Source organism: Ambystoma mexicanum, chromosome 2p (genome assembly GCF_040938575.1).
Source record: "Ambystoma mexicanum isolate Mex_15411 chromosome 2p, UKY_AmexF1_1, whole genome shotgun sequence".
NCBI classification, from domain to species: domain Eukaryota; kingdom Metazoa; phylum Chordata; class Amphibia; order Caudata; family Ambystomatidae; genus Ambystoma; species Ambystoma mexicanum.
In genome coordinates, this window is record NC_090923.1 from 48,898,432 (window position 1) to 48,921,687 (window position 23,256).

The window sequence follows — 23,256 nt, forward strand, 5'->3', positions numbered from 1 at the left end:
CTCACATGGCACTAAAATCCAGCATGGCGCCTTGATAGTACGGTTACTCTCAGCGCTTGCACTCCTTACTCAGCTAGCAGTTATGAAATGCACGGCACATCAGAAGGTTATAGATATTGTAGGAAAAGGGAATGCTTTCACTGACCAGATAGCCAAACAGACTGCCACTTATCTCTCTTCAGAAATGTATACTTCAAGGGAAGCCACAAATGCCTGTACTTTGGTAAGGGTATTGAAACTGTGAAAAACATTCAAGCTGATGCCACGTTAGAGGAATCTAAGAAATGGGCTGAGGGTTTGGCAAAATTGGATGATGATGATGGGTGTTGGGTGGACAAAGTAGAAGGGAAGTGGTTACTGCCTGATGCATACATTACGATGATGGTTGTTATGGCTCATGGTCCCACCCATATCTGTGCATGAAAAGTCACCAAAATGTTGCAAAATGTGTGGGTAAATGATAAAATCCCTAAGGTAGCTGAGCACTTCGTTCCAGGGTGTATGATTTGTTTGCAGCATAATGTGGGAAATGGCACATCGACTCCTAGGGGTAGTTTTGGTCCACCTTCTGTCCCCTTTGAGGTCACCCACTTTGATTTTATTGAAATGGAGCATTGTAATAACCACAGATACGTGCTAGTTGTTATCTGTGTCTTTAGTAAATGGGTCAAAGCTTTTCCTGTCAAAGATGCCACAGCCATGACCACAGCGAAGACCATGCTGAAGGAATATTTTCCTAGATTTGGTCTGCCAAGAGTAATCTGGTCAGACAATAGTCCACACTATTTATCGCTGCTGTAATTCTGCAGATATGCGCAGGATTACAGATCGATAAATGGTTCCATTCGGCTAGACATGTACAGAGTGCTGGTTTAGTAGAAAGGCACAACGGCATCATCAAGGACATGCTCGCTAAGACGTGTGCCCGCACCAAACTGAAATGGCTGGACGCCTTACCGATGCATTATTATCTATGAGGACGACCCCTCAAACTAAGACTGGGCTCTCACCCTTTGAGGTGTTCATGGGTAGGCCAGCTAACATTTGGAACTTACCGAAGCCCCGTTCTCTACGCAAGGTTGAAAATGTACTTCTTTCTGACTACTGTGGGCAGTTAACTAAAAATATGTATTTGATTTATCACCAGGTGTGAGAGGCTTTACCTGTAAAATTCGAGGGCCCAGGTCACAGCATACGTCCAGAGGACTGGGTCCTCACCAAGTCGTTTGAACGGTCTTCTTGCCTTGCACCTCATTGGCGGGGCCCCCATCAAGTCCTCCTGGTCACACGGACGGCGGTGCGAGTGGAAGGCAGGAAGCATTGGATCCATGCATCTCACATCAAGAGGATTCCTTACCCTGTGCCACACACTACAGAAGACGCAGAACCCCTCATCAATACTGCAACCAACGATCACAAAGTAGTAAACAGCATGAAGAGTGCGTCGGAGACTGTCCCTGAGCCTGTGGGGCCTGGGGAAACAGCCACTTCACCTCCACACTCTCCAACAGTTCCGTCTTTAAAATTTGTTCCGAATCTTGCATCAGATCTTGTTTTGAATTCGTTGCTTCCATCGTAAGTGGCGACACATTGTTCACAGATCACTCAGTACCAGGAGTCACAAGTTACGATCTGCGTCCGAGGAAGTAGACTTACTGCACGGTTCGGCTATGCCATCAAGGAAATCATTGAAGGGCTTGTCTCTTTGGCATGATCTTTTGTACATAAGGGGATTCTGTTGGCTAGGGTTTGTGAAAGGACTAAGAAGACGCTCAGCCTGGAGGTCGCCAGCAAAATTAACTTTGATGCATTCGTTTGAAGAGACAATGCCTGCAACTGCTCCCACTCGTAAGGAACAGATAAGAGACTGTGTGACAGGATGTGAAAATGAACAATCGCACGCGTGAGCCCTGAAAACGTATTGTTGTCTTGTGATAATGTTAACTGGTTTTACAATAGTCATTGCTTTAGGATTCTGGTATCTGGAGGAAGTACATCCTCTTGTAAATGTGTTACCCACTGAAAATGTACCCACTGTTTCTACACCTTCTGTGCATCTGCACACTCTAGCTCCTAGAGACTCTCAGCACAGACAGAGTTACCATAACAATACTCTATTACTCATTATGAATGCTACACATGCCATTTTCAATAAGTCCAATTGTTGGGTCTGTTCACATTTACCGCAACACGGGGATAAGGGGCTGGGTTGATATATTCATCCTTTACCTTTGACAACTGCCTGCTATGCTTCTCTATGGGCACTATTCTTTGGCCGATGGAACGATAGCATCTCGAGGAACTTTGATGGAACTAACTTGAACGATTTTGAGAAATGTGTTCTAACGCCCCTGGGATGCTGACTCTTTGCGAATAGATGCAAGCCTAACATTGCTTCTATTAGGCCTTCTGATAGACTGTCCCGTCCTTTTCAATCTTTGATTTCTTTTAAGATGGTTCCTATCGGCAATAGGGATGTCACGCCACCTTCTTATACTATCAACCACAGCCCCGATTCAGTTTCTTTCTGCATACAAAGGAATGGTATTTCAGGGTTTGCGCCAACATAGCAAATTTGACTAGTGAGGACAGACCTTTGTATGTAGGCAAACCTGTCTACTTTGTTTGCGGTAATGTAGCATTTCCATGGTTACCCAGGGATTGGCAGGCAACCTGCTATTTTAGGGATTCTGTTACCCGGGGTGTTCATTGCTAGCACTGTAGAAATTTCAAAGGCTCGTCCACGGCGGGACGAGAATGGTGATACTTCAGCACAAGTTATGGGCAATGTAGCCAAATCCTTTGTGCCATTTTGGGGGCAAATACTGAACTCTGAAGATATCAGGAGATTAGCAAGAGTACTGGAGAAGACCATCAACCGGACCACTGACACACTCTAGAATATGACGTTAGAACAGAAAGCAATAAGGTTAGTAGCACTTCAGAACCGGATGGCATTATATGTCATTCTGGCTGAACGTGGTGTGGTATGTAAATTAGTGGGATCCGCTTGCTGTGTTTCTTCGTGCCAGATTCCTCCCCAACTATCTTTTAGGGAAATTCAAAATCTGCATGTTCTCAAGGGAAACTGGGATTTTAGCGCTTGGTTCTGGGACCTCCTGCGATCTTGCGGTTGGAAGCTACTTTCAGTCTTGCTGATTATTTTAGGTATTCTGTTGTTCTTTTGTTGTTGGATACAGTGTCTTCCGGTATGTGTTCGATGCTAGGACGATGTTGTGCACAAGCGATGGGTACATTAGGAAACAAGGTATACGCCCCAGAGAAAATATCTAATGAATTTGTGCTGAAGGGAATCTCAGTATCTGACCTCATGGCAATTGACATCTCCGATAGTGATTCAGGATGTATGGACATTGAGACGTGGAGTTACTCGTAAAGTGACTAGAAGTAGTTTAGCGCTTGGCTTAGGCCAAAGGGAGGGTTTGTTAAACGGGATATCATATTGTGCCTCCTTTATTGTATATATTGGCCTAAGCCCAGTCGCTCTGTGAAGAAATCTGTGTTGCAAAGTTCCGATATTAGATCGACTTAGCCGCCGTTTTGGGTCCATCTGCCATTTTGATTTCTACTGCAAAGTAATTCTGTGTTCTAAAATGGTGGACAGTGTTTCCTGCTTGTAACTGAGCGGTCCTAAATTGTGTACATAAGTTAATGTATAACTGTCCGTTGGCCGAATCTTTGGGTTAAGTAAAGAGACCTTGTCCCAAGCCTGACTTGTAGATAGAGGATTGTCTCCGCCAACGAACCTGATCCACGGACACACATCAACTACAATGCGGTCTAAATACTGAACGTGGACACTAGTTGAACTACATTGTATAGGACATGAGTTTAGGCTTAATGTTAGATCCGAGAATACACTGTTGCCATTGTGACTTGTTTTTGTACAAACTGAAAATGATCCACATGCATCTAGTTGGACAAACTAGAAGTGAACTCGGCACGAACCTTAGACCGAGTATCATTAACCAGTAGGGGGGCTGGACATTGTGATTGGAAACGTATAAAATGTGGAACTGTTTAGATGTCCAGTACCTGTCACTTCTCACAACGAAAGGGCTGGTATTGGCTGTGATGTACTGAGGGCCAGATATCTATCTATATCAGATCTGACTTTGTTTCTTTGTAAACTGTACAGTCTTAGAATAAAGATCTGTGAATCTTTAAAAGCCCGTGTTTGATGTATTTCCTTTTGGGGTACTCAGCCTTGATATTTCCTTTTGCTTTTACAACCACCGTCTTACTCCACATGACCACAGAAGCTGCAGAAATGCAGGGTGCAACATTTGACTGCTGCATGACACAATACACAATTCCCTAAGGTAACTTAAAGAAAGTCCAGCCCCTGAAAAAAAGGGCCGAAATCCATCGGGACAGCATTCGTTTTTGCTTCTGGTGTCCCCGCCTGGAAACATGCACAGAAGGATCAGCAATGCACTTTCTGGGAATTGTGCATTTCCTTGCACCTGTTGGGAAGAAATGCAGGAAGAGGACAATTGCGTACATCTTATTTTGAAAGATCGAAATGAACAAAACAGCCGGAGACCCACCCCCCCTCCCCAAATGTATATTTATGTGTGCATCCATGATGTGTCATTTCAGAGGTCCCTTTGTGAATTGCAGTCGGATCTGCAATGTTTTCTTTTTTGCATGTAAACATGGAAAAGGGACTTTGAATGCATGGTCCAGTGACTGAAATGGGAGGTTAGCTTCTCCCAAGGCCCCTTGCTCGAGCATGGCAAGACCCAAAACCTCATTAGGTTGCTGTCTGAAATGTGGGGGTCCTGAACCAAAAGGTATGTGTCTATTATGCAGCCATGGGTTTCATCTCCTCCCAAGACTAGCCCTCACCACCCAAGCAGGCACATTACGTCATCACATGTCACTCGCGAGAGCTGTAGGTTGACCAGGCAAGTTTTTTGTGTGATATGTATGAAATGGGCTATGGAGCCAAAAGCCCTAATTGTATTTATTTATTAATTTGTATAGTTGTATTTAGTTCCTAGAAACTTCTACAGCTGTTACAAAGCCCTAATATTTACCAACGCATATTTATTTTCTGGGTCAAACATAACATGCAGACTCTTATGAATTGCTTTAATTGTTGAAGCATATGGCGGGAAGGGTCTGGGTGTTGGGGGTACACCTACTGTCTCAGGTTAGCGCCACTCACCTGGAGCCCCCGTAGAATTTGGTAGAGGAAATAGACGACTGCGCTGTGGGTGAGTCGCTGCACCTTCATCACCTGCGCCAGGTCCCGCGCCATGAAGGGCATCACCAGGTAGCTGCAATGGAAAATCAAGGGTGAGGTCACGAGAAGGAAAGAGGACTGGGGCCCCAACCACCGCCAGTGCTTGGCATCTCTGCCTAGGGTCCACGGGTGCGCTGCTTCCGGCCCCGACATGCTTCAATCCGCATGCAAGTCTCCTGGGGGCAGAGTTCGGAAGTGTCCTCATTCTAAGCATCGCCACTTTATCCAGTCCTGTTGCTTTCTTCCCGTTTCAGACTTGTAGTTGCCTGCAACCTGTTACTTTGACCCTTAGCTGCTGTGATGGAGCTACAGACTGCACTTCCTCTCCTCCTGTGATGTCACTTCCTCTTTAAAGACTTGAAAGCATCTCACAAAATGGAGGGCAAGTGCAGCAAGAAAAATGCCTACAAAAATTATGAAAATAGAATAGATGGATTTTTTTCATAGAAAATTAGGCAGAAGACAAAGTATTAATAGTCAGGAACTATGGGTTCATTTCCCCCTTTAAAAGAAGAGTAAAGGTTGTGCCCCATCGCCTGTGGCAAGAAACGGGCAGAGGCACGCAGTCATCTTTCCTCAATTTGTGTTTTTTCCACACTGGGTGCTTTCGGCCATGCCCCCTGTCCTGTGCCTGTATTTTACCACTGCCTTTTGCACCATGGAAACGCAAGTTTGCAATGGGCTCCGTCAGTGCTCCCTGACTCTGCTTAGGGCCATCAAGAAAAGCTTGCAGTGTCTACAGTCCGACCTTGGCCTTGTAGCGGACCAGCAGGGTCTTGAACATGAGGATCAGCTAGATCCTAGTTGAGTTGAGGAGCTTTGAAAACTCACACTCACTAGTTTGTGGACATTCTTACCCCCCAGCCCATGATCTTGGAAAACAATTAAGATGTATGCCACAGTTCTCCAACTCCAGGCCTCAAGGGCAGAGGAGTCCTGATGAGTTTTCAGGACGTCCCTCACTAATATTCATAAAAACACATGTGCATTCATTTAGAATCATTTTATGTAAATTTATCTCATGGATATTAATGAAGGGTATCCTGAAAATCCGACATGGATCCAGCCCCCGAGGCCTGGAGTTGGACAACCCTGATGTATACCATCTGGTGATAGAAGGGTGACTCCATTGAAGGATCTGAGCCTTCAGAAGAACCCTCTTACTCGTAGGCGGGGGAACGACCTGGAAATGATACTCAACAGACGCCAGGAAAGACACCCCAAAACCTCCCATCTACAAAGAAGGAGGCACTTCCATCTACTGTGTTTGCTCCATCTCGCCCCTTGAGACTGTTCTTAGCCTGCAATATGGCTGGGTGAGATACGCAGAGTACTGCCTATCTCAAACTAATAGTGGCTGGAACGGTGACCCAAGGCACTGCTGGAAAACTGCTCCAAATCACCATCTGACTCCTGTGCCACTCGGACCCCAAAGATGCCCTGCCAAGCAAGCCCACCATTGCAAGTATTCGGAAGGATAATTAAGAAGTACAGTTACTTTCTGCTGACCCGAGAGTGAGATATTTCTTAAGAATATTCCATGGGAGGTTGGGGTAAGAGTCTTAACTCAGCAACATTTGCACACTATGTCCACCCCTGCGACATATGACATGGTTCGCCCCATCCCTACATATTGTGCTTTTATTCAGTCTTTCCCCCAACCATTCCTGACCCCATATGGGCACGGGGGCCATAGCCTTTCACTGGTAATTGAAGTTAATGAATTCCATTTTCATTGTAGTGGCTTTCTATAACTATTTTTACGTTTAATTTGATTAGATTTATCATGGTCGTGGCACACTTCTGAAAAGTAGCCTTGCGCTCGGCCCCGCTACCAGAAAGCAAGCACCGGGGTGAAGTTATGAAGTAACTGTTCCAGGGAAGCGAGACCAATATCAACAGGGTTTGGAGCCTGATCAAAGTAGACACCCAAGTATCGTGTGCTTGGAGGAAGGGAGGGGAGGTCTGATATCGCGTGGTAACATGTGGGGGTGGTTAATTGTCACCTACTCATTTTATGATCCTCAGAAGGATGGGAGGCTACCTGGACCAACCAGGAGATAGGCACATATCTTGGAAGGCTACAGATAGACCTCTGCAGCTGGTAGACCACCCAATGAGTGATCATTTCAGCTATTCTCCTCCCCCCAATCCTCTACTCCTTCTCTCCTCCCATCTGCAGAAGCTGCCATCATTGCATTATTTGGGCTGTTTTTACTCACAAGTTCTGAAATGTTTCCAAAGAGTCATCTGGAGAGAAGACGTTGAGGAGGCTGATGACCTGCGGAGCGAAGGATAAGGCGGCGTGAGAAAGAAGCGCTATATGGAAGACGCAGACACATTAAATGGAGGCGGGCATAGTCAAAGATAGTGCACAATATACACAATAACAGGACAATAATAACACAAGTAGCAGTGGCACACACATTAATCAGATAAAGCATAAAACATAGGCACACGCGGCTAACTGGGCAGTGCCAGAGCAGGGAGTCTGACACAAGTACAAGTATCAGCGGCAGAAACATTAACCAGATGTAGCAGAAAACATTGGCAAATATGGCTTGCTGGGCAGTGCCAGGGAAGGTGTCTGACTAGTGCAAGTAGCAGTGGCAGACACATTAACCAGGTGTAGCAGGAAACGTAGTTAAGTATGGCTGGACGGGCAGTACCAATGTAGGACATTTAACATTTGTACAAGTAGGAGTGGCAGATAGGTGTAGCAGAATACATAGGCAAGTATGTTATTTATTTATTTATTTATTTTATTGAGCATGGCAAGATGGCCTGTCCTAATGCAGGGCATCCAACATTAGTACAAGTAGCAGTGGTAGACACATTAACCAGATGTAGCAGAAAGCATAGGTAGGTATGGCTAGGTGGGCAGTGCCAGAGCAGGGCACCTTACATTAGGACAAGTGGCATTGGCAAGTATATTAACCATATGCAGCAGAAAACATAGGCAAGTATGGCTGGCTGGGAAGACCCAATGTAGGCACCTTACATGAGTGCAGGTAACAGTGGCAGAAACATGAACTAGTGTGGCGAACCAGAAGAAGATGTTAGACAAGTTATGGACATGATCAAATGGATTTTATTTAAATTAAAAGGAACATGCCTAACTTGCCCTATTGCTATGAGGCAAGTTCCCTACCTTGCAAATCAAAATCTAAGGGTGTACGTCAAGTCCAAAGTACAAACCTTCTGTCTGAAACCTAACCAATAACTGGCCCTATCACTTTTGAAAATACCTAACTAAAGGAAAAGGGGAGACACGCACAACAGCCCCGGTGTGGGCTTCTGCCTGGCCCACTGGTAGTAGATTTGCTCTCAGTCCCACCGTTTTTTAGTGTGCAACAGTATATTTCTCACAATATTAGGATAGAATCTCTTAGTAGAAATTCTAAATATCCTCTGGAATGGGGTTCACGTTCCCCATTGATAAAGAAAGCCGTTTCTTTTGGTATTCTTCTCGGGCTTCATATGCCATTGTGCACATCCCGTCAGGGTTACCCGGCAAGGCAACTCTCAGACTCCAACCTTCGGCTATTGGGAATTCCCCACACTCCTGTGGTTCTCTCGTGGATATCTTTCTTTTCAATTGCAATATTAAGTCGTCTGATCGGCTATTCCAACCGTGGCATACAATGTTCAATCTATTTCACTCTGTTTTCATGGGGCCGTGTGCCCGATAAATTCTCACACACTTGGTGGCTCTTCCAGCTGTGACATGCGATGTTCGTAACTTTTTCGCTTTGTTTTCGTGGGGACGTGTACCTGCTAAATTTGCTTACAGTCTCATACTCTTGGCGACTATTCCACCCATGACATGCAATATTCATTACGTTTTCCCACTATTTTCTAAACCTGTGTCATTTCCGCACTCTGTATAACCAACAGGTCCAGGCCTTCCTGGTGTCTCACTTCAACAGCGGCTGTGTTCCAGACTGTGCTACTTCCAGCAGAACAGGTGCTTGTTTGGTGGAGCTCAGGGTTCCTGGCTTCTCTCCAGTCTCTGGTCTCAGCGTCCATTGCACAGCTCTAGGCTCAGCGCTGTTTGTCAGTGGTCGCACCACCAGAGAAGACGGTTGTCTTCCCATTGAGTCTCGTTACCTGACCAGAGCCTCTTCCTCGGTCAAGACACTCCCTGTCCAGTCTCCAGCTAGTGGGTCTCTCTTCACACACACCAACACTGCTCTGTGGCTCAACGTGACTCTGCCCCACCAGGATGGCATTGCCACAGACAATCACCTATGGATAGCGGCTGTTCTACTCCCTCCATGGGAGTCTCTCCTCCAGGCACAATTCCCTCTCTCTTTATGCACGTCATTGTAACAACAAGAGTTGTTCGTTTTCCTTGACCATAGTATTCAGGCAGTGTTCAGCATTACCTGAAGCCAGTAGAGACAAAGACAGATCTTTGTTGAATATAGACTCTACAGGGGAAACCAAAGTCTTTCCAATATCCATGTAAGCGGACGAGGTGGTTTGAACGGGAGTTCCATCATAAAACGAGAGTCCTTGTCCCCAAGAACGGAGTCACTTCCAGGGACATACCACTTGCCCAGACCCCTGGGGAGGGTCTTGCTTAGCGGTCTAACCTCCCTAGCCTCAAAGAGGGTGGCTCCCCTCTGGGGATAAGGGACAAATGGCCCAGATTCGTCACACCAGATAAAGTATGAAGGCAGTTGGACAAAAAAAGGGGATTGCGCTGAACTGACACACAACATACATGGAACCGAAGTGATTTTATGATATATACATATGGAACAGTATTGCAATGTGTACAGCCCACCTCCTCATTATGCCTCGGGACCACGCCATCATATCAACCATTTTCCCTCCAAACATTAGAAACTCTAGACTCTGAACATGATTCGATAATAAAAACAAAAACCCTTAAATATGAGACCTTTCATCACCCCGACATTGCCTCTGCATCACAACATGTGAAAAGTAGACAATTTCAGCTACATGGATGACCAAACCCCCCAATAAACCACTGCACCCCCTATATAGACCCTTTGTATTCTTAACAGCCCCTAACACTTGGCAGAAGGGGGCCTGATTGCAATGGCATGGATCCAAAGTTCCTCTGGTGGAGTGTATCCTCGTCCCCCGGGCTTTCTGGTCCCCCAACCAGTCCTGTCCTCCGCACTCTCAATGGACTCAGGGTTCAGGAGGTGACCTTCTGCTCCAGTGGGGCGCTCTTACCATTCTGCCTGGTCCTTTAAATTGACTTGATGGGTTGAGTTATAGGGGGCACACGCTTAGAAAACAAATGGATTTGGAGGAGGGTTCACAGAGACCCTACACAAAATACCAGCTAATGAAGCACCACCTGACTGACCTAAATGGGAGCAGAAATGGCTTCAACAATACTGGTGTTGCCTATAGAAGGACAGTGGGGCTGGGGAACAGTCAGGCTGCTTGACATGCGACTGACCCTGCTTCATTCGTACAGGCCTGTACAAACTCATTAGGTTGTTGAGGAATGTTCGGATTGCCCCTAGGGCCAGTCAGCATCTCTTATAAGGCACAGTGACTTCCGCACACCCATGGATGCTGGCTTGAATCGAGTTTCGAGCTGCTGTCCCACCTGCTTGCCTCAAAAGTAATCATAACTGCCAGGCTATTATGCAAGTCTATGCAAAAAGGACAAGCATACTTGTCCTTGGCACTCAATGGGTTAATAACAACAGAAATATTGCCTTCTCACCCTCCAGCACAAGGTTGCTAGTTATTATGTCAAATTACTACTTTTTGAGAAGTTGCAGATGTGTCATTTTTCTGATTATCTGCCTTACTGGTTCAATTCCCCCAGACCCTGGAGGCCTTCTCCTCTCCCCGTCTCGTTTTCTTGCACATTGCTGCTTGCGTGACAGGTGAAGTAGAAAAAGAGATTTACTTCAAATTGAGCTCGTAGCCAGTGCTGGTCATTGGGCCGGCTCTCGCCGGATCCGAGATCCGGCACGAGATGTGAAGCCAGATCTCGGGATCCGGCCAGAGTCAGCGGCCCAAACACCAATCCCATGCTCTCCAGCTGGGTTTCGAGGAGAGAAAAAAAAAAAAACAATCCAGCAATGGCATGGCGTAGGGGGACGGAGCAGCTCATTGCCGCCATTAGCGCTCTTCTGGCTTCGCCCCCCTATGTATCCACAACAGCAGGACACCGGAACAGACCTTCTTAAGGAAGGCTGTCCTGCACTTTCACGACGAGTTCTTCATGCAGGCACCACAGCCGGGCCCGCGAACAGTCTGCTCAGAGCAGCACAGCCCCCACCCTCGTGGGCCGGCAGATCTACTCTGCTCTGTGCTAGGACAGTGCGCACAGAGTAGGTTACTCTTTGTGCTCAGTGCTCGCACAGGGCATTGATTTGAATGCAAAATTCTGCGTTCCTTTGCTTTTATTTTAAATGAAACCGATCCAGAACGGTTTCATTTTAAAATAGTGTAGGATGAAAAACTTGCACTTTTAGTGCACTGCACTGCACTGCACGTTTCCCTAAACAGCAGGCACTAGGGTGGCCAACTCTTTGATAGTCTTTCTCAGGACACTTGCCCACAAGGCAGTGATGACATCACATCATTCACATTTGACCAGCCCCTTTTTTAATGTAAATATTTTTAATGGCTCTTAATTCCTGGCTTAATTGAAATGCAAATGTTTTGTCCTTGGGAGGTGATGGTCACGTTTTTAACTGCAAACATGAGCTTCAGGACCCCAGGAATAAAGCATTGGCATCTGAATAAAGCCAGGTGTCAGAGCTTTACAGCTCGACCTACAGGCTCAAAAGGAGCCAGGGCTGTGGAGCCGCCCAGAGAAACAAAGCAGCAGGCGGCAGTGCCGTGCTGTTGTGTACATGGCCACTTCAGTTTGCAGAGTGGCTGTGCTGGAGGCAGGTTGTCCCAATGAAACTGCGTCCTGCACAGCCACTCTGCAAACTGCAGGACAGAGTCCCTAATTGCGGGACAATCCCGCGAAATCCGGGACAATTGGCCACCCTAGCAGGCACATGTGTTTTGGGGTTTGTATTGTGCGTGGGAGGGTGCGAGGGTGGCGGTGGGGTTTGTGGGGAGTGGTAATGATATCATATTTCGTGTGCACCAGCAACATGGAAGTGGTTTAAAGTGGAATTGATATATAGCTTGAAAAAGAAGTGGCAGGAAAGAAATTGTGCTGTTTTAAACTATTATTTTTGGACATTTCCTTTGATCGGAGGTCACCGGCCAGCTCCGCCCCGCTAAACCCGCCTCCGGAGACACTGCCCACCCCCAAAACTCCGCCCCATCCTGGGCCTTGTGGGATCCCCCACCAGATTTTTTCCATTTCCAGCACTGCTCGTAGCATATAACATAACATTGAACATCACAGAAATTAGGTGAACACTGATTTCCCCCTTTTTTTGCTGTTTACGAAGCAAGAAGCAGCGCATCTAGGCCTGGCCTCACTCCCCGCTGCTGGACTGCCCTTGTGGGTGGGACCCGATGCATCAGCAAATGGAGATCTCTCCTCTATGAAAAGCATAGTGAGCTAAAACATGGCTGTGTGTGACCAGGGTGGCATCAGTCCCACAAACCAGGTTACCTTCTCAGTAGAGAGCCTCATACAATGTTGCATGTTTACTTTGCTAACAACTTTTGCATATCTATTGTCCTCACTATTAAAATATTAGCACCCGGGGCGGGAAGAGCAACCAATCCGGTCGCTCGGATTGATGGCTGCTTCCCCCTCCGTCTTCTCATTCATTTCCCGGGCCACCTTGGAAGCATATTCCAGCTCTGCGGCGGGCATCTTGAGTCCTTTTTTTGTTTGAGTGGCGTCCCGTTAATTTGTACTAAAAACATAACTATCAGCACCCGAGATTCCAGATTGCAAACAAAGGGTGCTAACAGCCATAAGAACCGGTTCCACAGGGTGGAACGGGTGGTAACAGCACCAGGACCCTCTTAAACTCGGGGCCAGGCCGTTACCACCCCGCTCATGCTTAAGGCTGAAATTTGTTTTCTTGACCACCAAAATTCCAAACTCCATATCGCCATTGCCGCTTTGTGCTTACAGCCTTAGCGAGCTCTGGAGGAGACATCATTTGCGGTCATGACCGTTCCCCAACTTACCTGCAGCGGTCGGTCATTGCCCAGCAGTAATGACTCCTCACTCTCTAAGGGTGTATTATTACAGCTTTTAGTGGTACGATGACCAGACATAAAGTTATATAGAATACCATGACATTATTATTAAAATGACATATACAGTAGACGCTTTCCACTACGTTATGAAAAACACGAGCCGGCGTCACATAAAGGAGAAGGTGGTGCTTATGCCAGGCCTTACGTTTTCGTGGTCGATGTGTTTCAGCAGTCGCAGCTCGCGGTACGCCCTCTTGGCGTGGATGACGGATTGGAACGGGCGGTAAAGCTTCTTGATAGCGACCTTCTCCCCGGTGGCCTGGTCTTTGGCCGAGCTAAGTGGAGGCAAGAGGAGAGAGGTGAAAGGCAAGAATGCTGGAATTAGAAATGCATTCATTTGGAGCCTAAGAATGCAGACTGTATAGTGTTTGCCCAAGATCACAAGGCTGCACTTCAAAGCAATCCCTCCACCTTGGCCCTGCAGTGCAGAGTACATTCTGTTATGGATGTCATTTGGGGGTCACCAGGGGTGGCACATGCGACCCCTCATGTCCCCCTTGCCACCCCTAAAATAAAAATCTGCCTGCCTCTACTCTCCGCCCTCTGCAACTCATCCAGAACAGGACTGTGAGACTTGTCCTTGGCCTCAAGCCCAGGGACCGTATCTCTCCAGGACTGAAATCGCTACACTGGCTCCCTGTGGCTGCGAGGATTAAGTTCAAAACCCTCTGCATTGTCCACAAGGCCTTCTGGGGCCTGGGGCCAAATTACCTTCAACTCTCCCTTCCTAAATATCTTCCTTCTCGAGCACTACGCTCTTCCGCCTCCAACTCCCTCAGGGTCAGCCGCTTCTCCAAGCAACGAATTGGGGGGAGATCTCTCTCCACAGCAGGGGCCTCCCTCTGGAACAGCCTTCCTGCCTCCCTGAAACTTGAGGAGAACCATCTCCGGTTCCGGAAGCACCTCAAAACCTTCCTCTTTGCTTCTGCTTTCTCTCTCCCTCTCCCCTGCTAAATCACTGAAACTGCACTGAACCTGCACCTGGGCCACTCTCACTGACCTCGGTCCTTGGCCCAGCCACTCTCCCCTGCACTGCCTTCCTGGCAAACCCTGCACTACGTGACTGTCTCTGTATCCCTACAGCCCCCCTTCCCAGCACTTGTCTGCACTTATCTTGCACTTGCCACCTGTCAGGTTTCATGGGATTTGGTTGAATGTGGTAGAATGAGGATATGATTAACATAAAGTATGGTTTGGGCCTTAACTTTCTGTGCAGAGTGTGGAGAGCTTCCCAAGTCAAAATGGAGACTTCCAAAAGGATCAGTGATTGGTCAGAAGTAACAGAAAGGCATTGTTGGAACATTCTAAACCGCCTTTCATTGTCAGAAGCCCAGCTGGAAGGTCCTATGTTTGAAGCTCTTAAGATTTAGAAAACTTTAGTTAGGCCCTTGTGCCTAAAATTAGTTATTTTGGTTCTGGAAAGTGTTGGAGATTTAAGAAGAAACTTAGAAAACGTTCCGGTGAAAGAAAGAAGCAAGCTAAGTGAATTCATTATCTTTTATGGATCTTTGTGATTTTCAAGCAGGAGTTAAATATTAATTCCATTAATTAACTTGTTCCTGTTTTTATTAGTTTTTGTTAAAATAGTAGTTCATTTCGTTCTTTCATGAATCTATTTTTGAACTTCTAGAACTGTATTTAAATTTACTGAACTGCGTCACATTTTTTTGCAATTGGCTAGTTGGAGTGTGGAGGTCTGTTTATCATTTTAGCGTCGTGTGTTTTTTCGGCCGTATAAAATATTGAGTATTGTACCCTTTTTCGGCAACAGTGCTTTTATTAGCGTCGGACTAGCGTTAGAAATCTTACACTGTCTGCGCAAGTGACAGTGTGGTAGCCACGCGACTCTGAAGCGTTATGTTTAATTTACTAACATTCTAACCTGGCGCGTGATCATCACTGGGCTGCCTCTTCAAGGATTAGTGTCCGGAACTGAGGACTTTCTCCTTCCTGTTGAACACTTCATATTAAGAAGAGTGGAATACTATTCATTTACGCATGCGCCCATGCCAGTTTCATTTTTGAACTCATTTCCTTGTTTTTGTGCGCTTCCATTTTAGAAGGAGTAAACAATATCTTCACGCATGCGCATATTCTGGTTAAAAGAACGCTTCTTTTATGAGCGATCATCTTTGCCAGCAAAAGATCCAATTAATGAACACTTTTATATATTCAGGAAACAAACCATTTTAACTTGAATAGCCAGAGTGTCATTTTTGGAATTGGTATTGAAGCAGCTAGAAATCATCAATACAAACTACATGTATAATATTTCCAGCGGGTTGTTTGGGTAAATGACATTGGAACTGCTTGAAGATTAACTCATTAAACTGAGAGAGATTAGCAGCTTTTTCACAACCGAATTGAAGAAATTAGTAAGAGCATCTGAGACTCTATTTTTCTGTTTTCTTCATTTGAATTCACACACACGTCCTCTAAGTTATTCACAGAGGATAATCAGGTATGGTGGCGTGTTTATTTACTTAATATTATAACGAGAAGTCAGAGCCAAGGAATTCAAAGGTTAGTGACTAAAGTGAATTTGTTGTTATTTTCACCAACAGGTTGACAGATAAAGAAGCTGAGCAAAACCTGAAGTTTATTATTTTGTCCCATTTTCCCCCTTTCCCTTGGGGGTGCTCTCAACTGAACTGTTTGATACCAGTTAAGAGGTTAGCATCCAAAGGGGACTGCGGGGGTTCAGCAGCTTCCGGGGACAACATCAGATTTGAGAAAGCCTGACAGTATGAAAGGCCATAAAAAATAGTCCTCCTAAGCTGTCATGAACCCCGAGTTCTCAATGGAAGCGTTAAGTGTTTTAGTGAGGGAATTACAGGAAGAATTAAAGGTGGCATATCAAGAGAATAAAAAATTAGGACAACGAGTAGATGAGTTAAGTGAAAAAATGGCACAGACGCAGGGAATTGGGAGAGAAGAATTTCCCCCGGAATTGGTAAGGGTTGGTGAGGAGAGAGGTGTGGGTAGAGGTGATGGGGCAGAGGGAGGTTTTAGGGCATTAGTTATGCCAGTACCTTTGGCAGCTCCAGAGCGTTACTACGGAGATTCAAGTAAATTTCAGACATTTGTAACCCAATGTGAGTTGCACTTTCTTAGTAGGCCCGAACTATTTCCTTCTGATGCTTCCAAAGTTACTTTTATGATGTCTTATTTATCTGGAGAGGCTTCTACTTGGGCAGGTTTATTGGTCAGGCAGAAGAGTTTATCTTTAAAAAATGTTTCTCTTTTTATGGAAGAATTTAAGAAAATGTTTGATAAAAGACAAATGTCCTTAGAAATTGATGGTGAATTATTAGATTTGCGTCAAGGAAACAGAGACTTGGTTACATATATCACACAGTTTAGGTCTTTGGTTTTAGAATCCCAGTGGCCAGCAGAGAAGAGGTCATCTCTTTTTTATAGAGGCCTCAAGGAGGAGTTGAAGGATGCCTTGTCCAGTGTAGTCCAACGCCCTTCTTCTTGTGAGGAATTGATTGATTTAGTAGTTCAGTTGGACTACCGTATAAGTGAAAGGAAAGCAGAAAGGCGTCGTTGTACTCAGGGGGAGGTGAGGTCAGTCATTAGAGGAGAGCGTTCAAAGCTTGAGGTGGGTAGTAAAGAAGTGAAACCAAGGGTGAATGATCAACAAATTAGAATAAAAGGTCCTTTATCAAAAGAGGAAAAAACTAGGAGGCGTGAGAATAATTTGTGTTTATATTGTGGTAGGGGCGGTCATTTTTTAGGAAATTGTCCCTTTACACCCAAAAAATGTTCATCAGCCGGAGGAAAAGCACAGCAGGTTGCAAATACAGTTCAGTCAGCGGTTCCACATATAACTGTAAATGTATCCTTGTATTTGAAGGAGGAAAAGAAAGGGTATGGACCGGTAGTGATTGATTCAGGAGCCACCGGGAACTTTATGGATTGGGGAGTAGCTAAGGCATTGGGAATACCACTAGTGAGGAAGGAAGTTGTGGAACAAGTTCGGGCTGTAGATGGAACTTCTCTTTCATCAGGTCCTATAACTCATGAAACTGGTGTCTTGGTTATGGAATTACTTGGAGGTCATAGAGAAGAAATCTCATTTGATTTAATTGATACACCCATTTTGAAAATAATTTTAGGCATGCCATGGCTAACCTTGCATAATCCTCACATTGATTGGAGTAGACGAGTGGTAGAATTACAGTCTAGTTTCTGTTTAGAAAATTGCCTTTTGAAAGGTAATCCTGGGAGGGAAGAAACACAAGGTTTAGTTTCCTCTTTTCTGACTGATGCAGGTATTACAGGACATAATATAGGAGCGGTGTTAGGACATCTTCCGGAGTGTTATCAAGGGTACAAGGAGGTGTTTGATGAAAAGGAGGCAGGAGAATTACCTCCACATAGGAGTTTTGACTGTAAAATTGATTTGGAGCCCGGGGCGGTTTTACCAAGTAGTCGAGTGTATGCATTAACTGAAAAGGAGAATGATTATCTTAAAGAGTACCTTGCAGAAAATTTGGCTAAAGGTTTAATTCGTCATTCTCAATCTCCAGCCGCATCTCCATTATTTTTTGTACCAAAGCCAGATGGGTCTCTCAGAACATGCATTGATTATAGAGCTGTGAATAGAATTACAATCAAAAACAAGTATCCTCTCCCTCTAATTTCGGAAATCTTGAATCAGGTCCAGGGAGCCACAATTTTTTCAAAACTAGATTTACGTGGTGCCTATCATCTGGTGAGAGTCCAGGAGGGTGATGAGTGGAAGACGGCATTCAAAACCCGATTTGGGCTTTATGAGTACTTGGTGATGCCTTTTGGTTTATGCAATGCTCCAGCTGCCTTTCAATTCTTTATGGATGAAATTTTAAGAGATTTTTTAGATATATTCGTAGTAGTATACATTGATGATATTTTGATTTATTCTCAGGATTTAGAGTCGCATAAAATTCATGTGGAAAAGGTTCTACAAAGACTCAAAGAGAATCATTTGTTTGCTAAATTAGAAAAATCTCAGTTTCATACTAATTCAGTGGAATTTTTAGGATACATTGTTTCTCCCAAGGGATTGGAGATGAATCCGAACAAAGTTCAAGCCATCACGGATTGGCCAACACCAACGAAAGTAAAAGAAATTCAAAGCTTTTTAGGTTTTGCGAATTTTTATAGAAGATTTATTGAAGGATTTTCTAGATTGATTACTCCCATAACAAAACTTTTAAAGAAAGGTGCCAAATTTGTGTGGTCGACAGAGGCAGAGGAGGCATTTCAAGAATTAAAGAAAAGGTTCAGTTCGGCCCCTATTTTAATTCATCCAGATCCATCTCAGCCTTTTTATGTAGAAGCGGATGCATCGAATCTTGCCATGGGGGCTGTTCTTTCTCAGAGACATCGAGAGACCGGAAACCTTCATCCAGTGGCTTACTATTCTAAAAAATTCTCTATGGCAGAACAAAATTATACGATCTCAGATCGAGAATTATTGGCAATCAAGTTTGCTTTTGAAGAGTGGAGGCATTTTTTAAAAGGAGCAAGACATACAGTGACTGTGTTAACAGACCATAGAAATTTGCTTTTTCTGAAATCAGCCAAGACTCTCACACCAAGGCAGTTAAGATGGTCATTGTTCTTTGCTGATTACGATTTTGTAGTGACATTTAAGCCAGGTAGGCTTAATGGAAAGGCTGATGCTTTATCACGTCAATTTCCTGGAAGTGAGATGGAATCAGAAAAGGAGATGATATCCATTATCGATCCATGCTGTTTTATTTCTGCCGGAATACAGAAAATTGAGGATGTTGAGGAAGAAGTTCGAAAGTCCATGTCAATTGCACAAATGGAGGAATGGGTCCGAAAGGATCCGGTTCGAAAAATTGAGAAAGGATTGCCGTTCTTTGAAAATAAACTTTACTTACCTATTTTGGAATTGAGAGAGAGAGTAATAAGAGACTGTCATGAATCTATGCTGTCCGGACACCCAGGTTTTAGAAAGACGCTAGAATTGGTCAGGAGGAGCTTCTGGTGGGAAAAAATGCGTCAGGACATCTTAAATTTTGTAAAAACTTGTGCTATTTGCGCTCAAATGAAGAGTCAAACCGGAAAACCAGTCGGGTTGTTGGAGCCGTTGCCTATTCCACCTCGTCCTTGGCATACAATTTCCCTGGACTTCATTACAGATCTTCCTTGTGACAAGGGTTGTACATCTATTCTAGTTGTGGTGGACCTCTTGTCAAAAGAGGCTCACTTTGTTCCAATGGAGGGAGAGGTTACTGCAGACAATTTGGCCAAAGTCTTTTTGCGAGAAATAGTTAGACTGCATGGTCTGCCTAATCAAATTATCTCAGATAGAGGTCCTCAATTTATTTCTAGATTTTGGAGGGTTTTTTGTAAGGATTTGGGTGTGGAAGTCAGTTTATCATCAGGTTATCATCCCGAGACCAATGGACAAGTAGAAAGAGTAAATCAAGAACTGGAGAAGTATTTGAGGTGTTATCTACAGGCAGGGGAAGAATGGGTGGATTTGATTTGGCTTGCCGAATTTGCTTATAATAATTGTGCTAAAGATTCAACTAACATGTCTCCATTTTATCTTGGAAGAGGTTTTCACCCACGGTTTTTAAGTTTTGAAATTACTGAAGAGTCAGAAAATCCTGGAGTTGAGGTTCGATTAAAAACTATGAGAAAAAATTTAGAAAGAGCAAAAAGGGTACTTTTCGATAGTAAACAGAAGTACAAAAGATTTGCAGATCAAAAAAGGAGGTTGGGTCCTAAATATAAGGTTGGTGACTTGGTTTGGCTTTCGACGAGACATTTGAGAATTAAGGGCAAAAACAAATTTACTCCACGTTTTGTAGGTCCATTTAAAGTAGAAAAGATAATCAATCCAGTGTCAGTACGGTTAAAACTACCTACTTCCTTGAAAATACATCCAACTTTTCACATTAGTCTATTAAAACCTGTGATTCCGGGGACTAGAGTTGTACATCCACCTTCACCAGTTCAGTTAGAGAATTCATCCGAAGAGTTTGTGGTGAAAAGAATTGTAGATTCCAGGAGGTTAAGAGGGAAACTACAATATTTAATAGACTGGGAAGGTTTCGGACCTGAGGAACGTACATGGGAAGACGAGGTGAATGTGCATGCACCACAATTAGTCTCAAAATTTCATAGAAAGTATCCTTCTAAAGTTGGCCCTGGGACAGGGCATTAAGGGGGGGGTACTGTCAGGTTTCATGGGATTTGGTTGAATGTGGTAGAATGAGGATATGATTAACATAAAGTATGGTTTGGGCCTTAACTTTCTGTGCAGAGTGTGGAGAGCTTCCCAAGTCAAAATGGAGACTTCCAAAAGGATCAGTGATTGGTCAGAAGTAACAGAAAGGCATTGTTGGAACATTCTAAACCGCCTTTCATTGTCAGAAGCCCAGCTGGAAGGTCCTATGTTTGAAGCTCTTAAGATTTAGAAAACTTTAGTTAGGCCCTTGTGCCTAAAATTAGTTATTTTGGTTCTGGAAAGTGTTGGAGATTTAAGAAGAAACTTAGAAAACGTTCCGGTGAAAGAAAGAAGCAAGCTAAGTGAATTCATTATCTTTTATGGATCTTTGTGATTTTCAAGCAGGAGTTAAATATTAATTCCATTAATTAACTTGTTCCTGTTTTTATTAGTTTTTGTTAAAATAGTAGTTCATTTCGTTCTTTCATGAATCTATTTTTGAACTTCTAGAACTGTATTTAAATTTACTGAACTGCGTCACATTTTTTTGCAATTGGCTAGTTGGAGTGTGGAGGTCTGTTTATCATTTTAGCGTCGTGTGTTTTTTCGGCCGTATAAAATATTGAGTATTGTACCCTTTTTCGGCAACAGTGCTTTTATTAGCGTCGGACTAGCGTTAGAAATCTTACACTGTCTGCGCAAGTGACAGTGTGGTAGCCACGCGACTCTGAAGCGTTATGTTTAATTTACTAACATTCTAACCTGGCGCGTGATCATCACTGGGCTGCCTCTTCAAGGATTAGTGTCCGGAACTGAGGACTTTCTCCTTCCTGTTTGAACACTTCATATTAAGAAGAGTGGAATACTATTCATTTACGCATGCGCCCATGCCAGTTTCATTTTTGAACTCATTTCCTTGTTTTTGTGCGCTTCCATTTTAGAAGGAGTAAACAATATCTTCACGCATGCGCATATTCTGGTTAAAAGAACGCTTCTTTTATGAGCGATCATCTTTGCCAGCAAAAGATCCAATTAATGAACACTTTTATATATTCAGGAAACAAACCATTTTAACTTGAATAGCCAGAGTGTCATTTTTGGAATTGGTATTGAAGCAGCTAGAAATCATCAATACAAACTACATGTATAATATTTCCAGCGGGTTGTTTGGGTAAATGACATTGGAACTGCTTGAAGATTAACTCATTAAACTGAGAGAGATTAGCAGCTTTTTCACAACCGAATTGAAGAAATTAGTAAGAGCATCTGAGACTCTATTTTTCTGTTTTCTTCATTTGAATTCACACACACGTCCTCTAAGTTATTCACAGAGGATAATCAGGTATGGTGGCGTGTTTATTTACTTAATATTATAACGAGAAGTCAGAGCCAAGGAATTCAAAGGTTAGTGACTAAAGTGAATTTGTTGTTATTTTCACCAACAGGTTGACAGATAAAGAAGCTGAGCAAAACCTGAAGTTTATTATTTTGTCCCATTTTCCCCCTTTCCCTTGGGGGTGCTCTCAACTGAACTGTTTGATACCAGTTAAGAGGTTAGCATCCAAAGGGGACTGCGGGGGTTCAGCAGCTTCCGGGGACAACATCAGATTTGAGAAAGCCTGACACCACCAGCTGGCCCTTATTATTTATCTTGTTCATTACTAACCCTGTACTGCACTTTCCCCTCTCCCTTTCCCCCTTGCACTTTTCCCGTCCCCCTTACTCATGCACTTGCGTGATCTGAATGACACCTGGTCTAGTAGGATCGTTGTCTGTCTCCCCTTGTTCCCCCCTCCCTGCCTCGTCGCGCCTTGAAACACTTGTGTATAGGCGCGTTACAAATGCCATATCATATCATATCATATCATAAAATCATGTATTTTCTTTTTTGCTTGAAGCTCCTTGGTTCTGGCCAGTGCCATGTGGCTCTTTGTTTCTAGAGTGTCTGGCTTTCTTATTCAGGCCTCTTAAAAAAGCAGGGGGTTCCACAAGTCTAACACTTTGAGTAGTGACCCTAAATAAGAAAGAAGAAGAATAACAAATAATTTGTCTTTCTGGAAATCTATACAATAATTGCTAGACTCATTAAAGGTTTTTACCAGGCACACTTCAGGGGGTGAGTCACTGATTTAGTCTTTTCTTAAACACCTCAAATTCATAATGCAGACAAAAACTTCCAAAAAGCATTTAGAGTAGAATAAGCATTAATTTCGGACTATGTATTGTGCTTTTCACAGGTTGCAGTTGTAGCAGGTTGTTTTCTGCCATGGTCTATGTTACAATCATCGGTTTATAGTGATTTGGTCGAAAACAAAAATGTCGAAAGTCAAAATGTTGAAAAAAAAATATCGAAAAAAAAAGTCGAATTTCTTTTTCAATACGTTTTTTTTTTAAATGGGGGGGTTCCCCTCAACCGCCACCCCTCTTTTTTTATTTTACCCCTTTTTTTTTACTTACCGAACCCAAAAAAAACATATAAATAAAAAAATAATAAATGCAACTTTTTTCGACATTTTATTTTCGACATTTTTGGCATTTGACTTTTTTTTTCGACATTTTGACTGACCACCACGATATCATCACAAGACATTCCATATTGGTG

General features: G+C 43.9%; 1 protein-coding gene across 3 annotated transcripts in view; it reads right to left on the minus strand.

Annotated features, from left to right (window-relative positions):
- Window positions 1-23,256, minus strand: part of LOC138566184 (mitogen-activated protein kinase 14A-like) — a 191,808-nt gene that overhangs the window by 107,423 nt on the left and 61,129 nt on the right. For all 3 annotated transcript variants that reach the window (XM_069643222.1, XM_069643221.1, XM_069643223.1), the window contains exons 2-4: window positions 13,605-13,734; window positions 7,495-7,553; window positions 5,195-5,306 (exon numbers count right to left, since the gene is read on the minus strand). In XM_069643222.1, coding sequence (XP_069499323.1) covers window positions 5,195-5,306; window positions 7,495-7,553; window positions 13,605-13,734 — 301 coding nt within the window. The remainder of the gene's footprint in view (window positions 1-5,194; window positions 5,307-7,494; window positions 7,554-13,604; window positions 13,735-23,256) is intronic.